The following is a 4,518-nucleotide window of genomic DNA, read 5'->3' on the forward strand; positions in this document are numbered from 1 at the left end:
GAGTGCATTGATTTACTCCAAACCATTGCATATCTTGAACTGCAAGTAACAACATGTGGCTCGAAATGGTAAGCATTGTATATGTACAATAGTACTGAGACGTGTATTGCATGTGCACATTGACTAGTTTTTATAGAAGAAGGAAACATGTTTCTATTTATGGATTAAGGTTAATATTATTTGGGTGGGGCCCACAATTTAGACATTAAGTTGGGAGCAAGATCAGGTATTGCACACTTCACAAGCATAGATTGGAACACATAAACCACAACGCATAATACCGTTGATGTTCTTATGATTAGCAACAGATAGGGTTCCAAAACATATATGGGTAGCTTTGATGGTATTTGCCTTTAAAGCATTTCCATAGATAGAGATAGTGTCATAGATTTAGCCTTGATGTGGTATGGTGATCCAGCTCGGCCCTGTCCAACCAATGAGGGCTTGCATTTTGTGGAGCAAACAACATGATTGGGAAGACGTATAAGAAGAGGATATCTACACGGAAAAGATGAAGACTCCATTTATAGAGAGGAGAGAAGATAAGGCGATCCCAAACCCTAGCCTCACCCTCCCTAAGATGAGGGAGGTTACTTTAAGAACGCTAACCACATATATTCCTAGTGACAAGGTTCATTTTTAGTATATATAATTCCAAATTTAAATTGTCACTGCTCGAGTAAAGGGGGGGGGGGGGTCACTACACCTGAGTTGCACGAACGCATGTAGCGACGACTATAAGCAAGCTATTCGTGAGAACGTGGGGCCGATGACACGTAGATGGACTACTGGTGAGCGATGGGAAAAGGCAGAGGCGGGACATGTGAAGGCAAGTGCTATTGGTGCTCCAGACAAGCGCTTGTGTTGTGGTGGTGCGATCATGCATGATCACCATGGCAAGGATATAGACGTTCATAGGCTTGTTCTGGAGATGGGTTGCATCATACAGTCCCTGACATATTTGAAGAGGGACGGGTTCACACATGGTTTTCTCATTGAAGAGGTGAAGACTATGCTACGGCCTCTAGATGATCACAAGGTGGGATACGCGAGATAGTACTGCTCCGACGAGGGAGGGGCGACGATGGCGGCACGCCTTTGACTTGCTTATAGTCGTCGCTAGGTGGTTTACAGATCTGGATGTAATTTTTATTATTTCTGGTGTTTATTGTACTGCCGTGATTAAAGATGAATAGATCGAAAGTTTTGTCACAAAAAGGGCAGCATACATTCTTGATAGAGAAGACTGCATGAACAAAAGTTATAAAGCTTTTTTTTAGAAAATGTCATCATGGCTCGTTTTATTGATTTGGTGAAAAGGTCACGTCGTTCGCAAGAGTATTAACCAGAAAGTCTGGGGGTTCATCGACCCAATTAGAAGAACTATTATATCATAATCTGCGGCAGGTTCCCATAAAAAATAGTACTAGTTGCAATAATAATCGCTCATTTCATTTGCTTTGTTATTTAGCACAACATTTCATTTGTTTGGGTCGGAGTCGTTTTTAGTTCAGCTGGTCCACGGATTTTCTGCTCCATGCGGCGTGTGTGATCAAGCCCGGCCCGGCCCGGCCCATGAGGGGGCCGGTTTTGTGGAGAAGACAGCGCGACTAGAGAGAGGATGGAAAGACGAAGCCTCCATCTTATAGCTGGCCAAACGGGCCGGGCCAAACAGGCCAGCCCGCGAGCACGCCGGCACGGCCCGCTATGGGCCAGGCACGGCACGGGCTAAACGGGCCTTGCCCGGCACGCGGCACGCCATGCGCCGTGCCTGGGCCTAGAGCCTGGGCACGCGGGCCGGCACGGCTCGGCCCGTTTAATTTTTTAATATAATTTTCAGATTTTTTTATATATTTATACCTAAAATATAGCACAATAGGCCTAAAAAACAGCCCAACAGGTTAAATATGTGCAGCCCAGCGTGCTAAACGGGCCATCGGGCCGGCCCGTTTACTAATCAGGCCGTGCCTGGGCCAAGGAGCGGCGCCCGTGGGCCGGCACGGCACGGCCCGGCTATTAAACGTGCCATGGCGGGCCGTGCCGGGCCAGGCACGATTAGCACAGGCCAGGCCGTGCCGTGCCGTGCCGGTATGCCTCCATCTCCGGGGAGAAGAGGAGAAGAGAAGAGAAGCCAATCTCAAACCCTAGCCTCGATCCTCGATCGGCTTCGCCCGCCCCGGCTGACCATGGCGCTATGCAGCCTGGCCGCGAAGACGCGGATCCCCGCCGCCGCCGCTTCCGCTGCCCGGCTCCCGTCGCCCCCTCACGTTTCGCCGGCGTTCGGCACTTCGGCCCTTCCTTTCTCCTCCTCCAGTAAGGTATGCTCCTTCTAGTGCTAGAGCTTCCGCCTGTGCGTGATCATGTATGCCTGCCACTGCCAAGCGACGAAACAGACCGATAATTTCTTTGATTTCCTCGGCTCCGGATCTAGACCCTTCGCCGTGACCAAAAGTTTCGCCCTTCGCATATTCAAGCCTTGCTGCTGTGTTGTTACTTGTTTGGCTGAGAAATTTAGAGACTCTATTAGGTTATGTAGATCCCAAAAGGCACGCCCTTGGTCTTGGTGCAAGGCCGCATACCTGCATTGCTAGCTAATGAATTTCGAATACAAATTAATCCTTTTTTTGGGGTGAATCTATGGTTTTGAATATGATTTGGCAATACCAAATCATTCAGCTATATTTATCATCAACTGCATACTTATTCCTAAATCCTAATATATTTATTGGGTAATGTGTGTTGATTTTTTTTTGTATAAACTTATCAACTTAAGACAAGATTAATAGTACGTATAGACCCGGCTGGAGGGATTATGTCTGTGCTTTAGCTCCCCTGTCCATGAGCCTATTTGCAAGAAGAAAGGGATGCTGTCAACTGTAGGAGGCTCGTCAGTAATCTCCCATTGCAGTTGATACTTGCTACATGCTTCTTACCTTCTATGCACTTGTTCATCTGCATTCGTGGTCTTGCCTTTTTCAGACGCATGGTTTTCATGGTCTCCATCCTTTCACTGTTACAAATTATGCATAGATGCACATGCAAGTTGTTTAGTGACTATCCTTGTTAGCAGCATTTTAAAGAGATGTGGCTATACATAATTCTAACTTGGCAACAATTTGTATTGTCATGAAATTTTCCCCCTTTTCCCTCTGCACGAGATTGACGGGATGTTACAGCACATTTTAACATGAAAACCATTTGTATTGTCATGAAAATGTTGATCGTTTTTACCTTGCATGAGGCTGGTGCTCAGAATTTGTGAACTACCAGCATGACTTTCTCATATTTTAGTTATTCATGGATTTGCACAAGAGACACATAGGTGTTTGTTCCGACTTAAAAGCGTTAATCAGAGGATTGACTACTTGATTTTGGGATGATGGCAAATTATACGTCATGTATGCTGTAAGTTTTGTAAGCTCTGAAATTAGGGTACTAGCAGTCAGGAATGCTCGGCAAATATGTGTATTTATCATGTGTAATGATTTCAAGAGCTTATGGTGCTGCAAATACTCTTGTCTCCTGATATTTTCGTTCCCCTGTATCCTTACAGGACATGTAAGGATAACAAGGCTAAATCTTGCACCGGATATTACCTTCTCAGCTTCTCTTACTTTGTTGTTAAAATTGTAGAGCGCTAGAGACTGGTACCTGCTTCAGCGAGAACATTATGACAGTGTGACAAGAGAGTTAAAAAACTACAGGTATAAGCTTCAACAACTTTCATTATGATATTACTGCTCAAAAGGTTGAATATGATATGTAATGCCTCAGTTCCTTTTTCTTTTTGGCAGCCGTGAGGTTGTGTGGACTGAAAGGCTAGCTAAGCTGCTTAATGTGGTATACGTGCTGGGTACGCCTTTTATCGTTGGCCCTTTGGTCTTAAAAGGGATTGCCATTCGGAGAATGTGAGGGGGTAGCAGCCATCCACTACTTCGTCTATTACTGCTGATGCATGTGAACTCGTAGTTCAGCACTCTCTTTGTGTTAACTGCCTAACTTGCAAGAGCAGATAACCATATGGGAATAATGGCTTGTTGCGTCTGTGTCTTGACCTGCATTGCGTCGCTGATAACCTCGTGATTATGGCTTTATGTAGATTTGTGCAAGCGTACTTGTTTTCTGTAATGGTTTGTCGCACTTGTTTGCCGTTAACTTATGTCTATCCCTATGGAGCTACTGTTTCTGAGTGGTGTTGGGTTTCTCCAGGTGCCCTTTGTTCAGGGCCCTGGTTTATGTACACTGGACTGCTATGTGCAGCGCCAACTTTGCTATGTGCAGAGCTAAGCTATTAGCGAAATCATATGGCTTAAGATTATAAGTATTCCGACATAAGCAGGAACTGCCTGGCCTGAAATTGTGCAACTCACCTGTTACTCAAGTTTGAGAATGTGCACTTCAAGGTTCCAATTTTCTTAAAAGCTACCAAAATACTCCCTCCGTCCCATAATATAAAAACACTTTTTAAGCTAAAACAGTTTCAAAAACATTCTTATATTATGGGACGGAGGAAGTATA

General features: G+C 45.0%; 1 protein-coding gene across 1 annotated transcript; it reads left to right on the forward strand.

The window, feature by feature from the left end:
• The first annotated feature begins 2,074 nt into the window (after nt 1–2,074).
• On the forward strand, nt 2,075–4,165 carry LOC125513030. The gene is made up of 3 exons (XM_048678071.1): nt 2,075–2,318; nt 3,634–3,704; nt 3,795–4,165. The coding sequence occupies exons 1-3, from the start codon at nt 2,091–2,093 to the stop codon at nt 3,910–3,912; spliced, it is 417 nt and encodes a 138-aa protein (XP_048534028.1). The 5' UTR covers nt 2,075–2,090; the 3' UTR covers nt 3,913–4,165.
• Nucleotides 4,166–4,518: the final 353 nt, after the last annotated feature.

This window comes from Triticum urartu, chromosome 6 (genome assembly GCF_003073215.2).
Source record: "Triticum urartu cultivar G1812 chromosome 6, Tu2.1, whole genome shotgun sequence".
Taxonomy (NCBI): domain Eukaryota; kingdom Viridiplantae; phylum Streptophyta; class Magnoliopsida; order Poales; family Poaceae; genus Triticum; species Triticum urartu.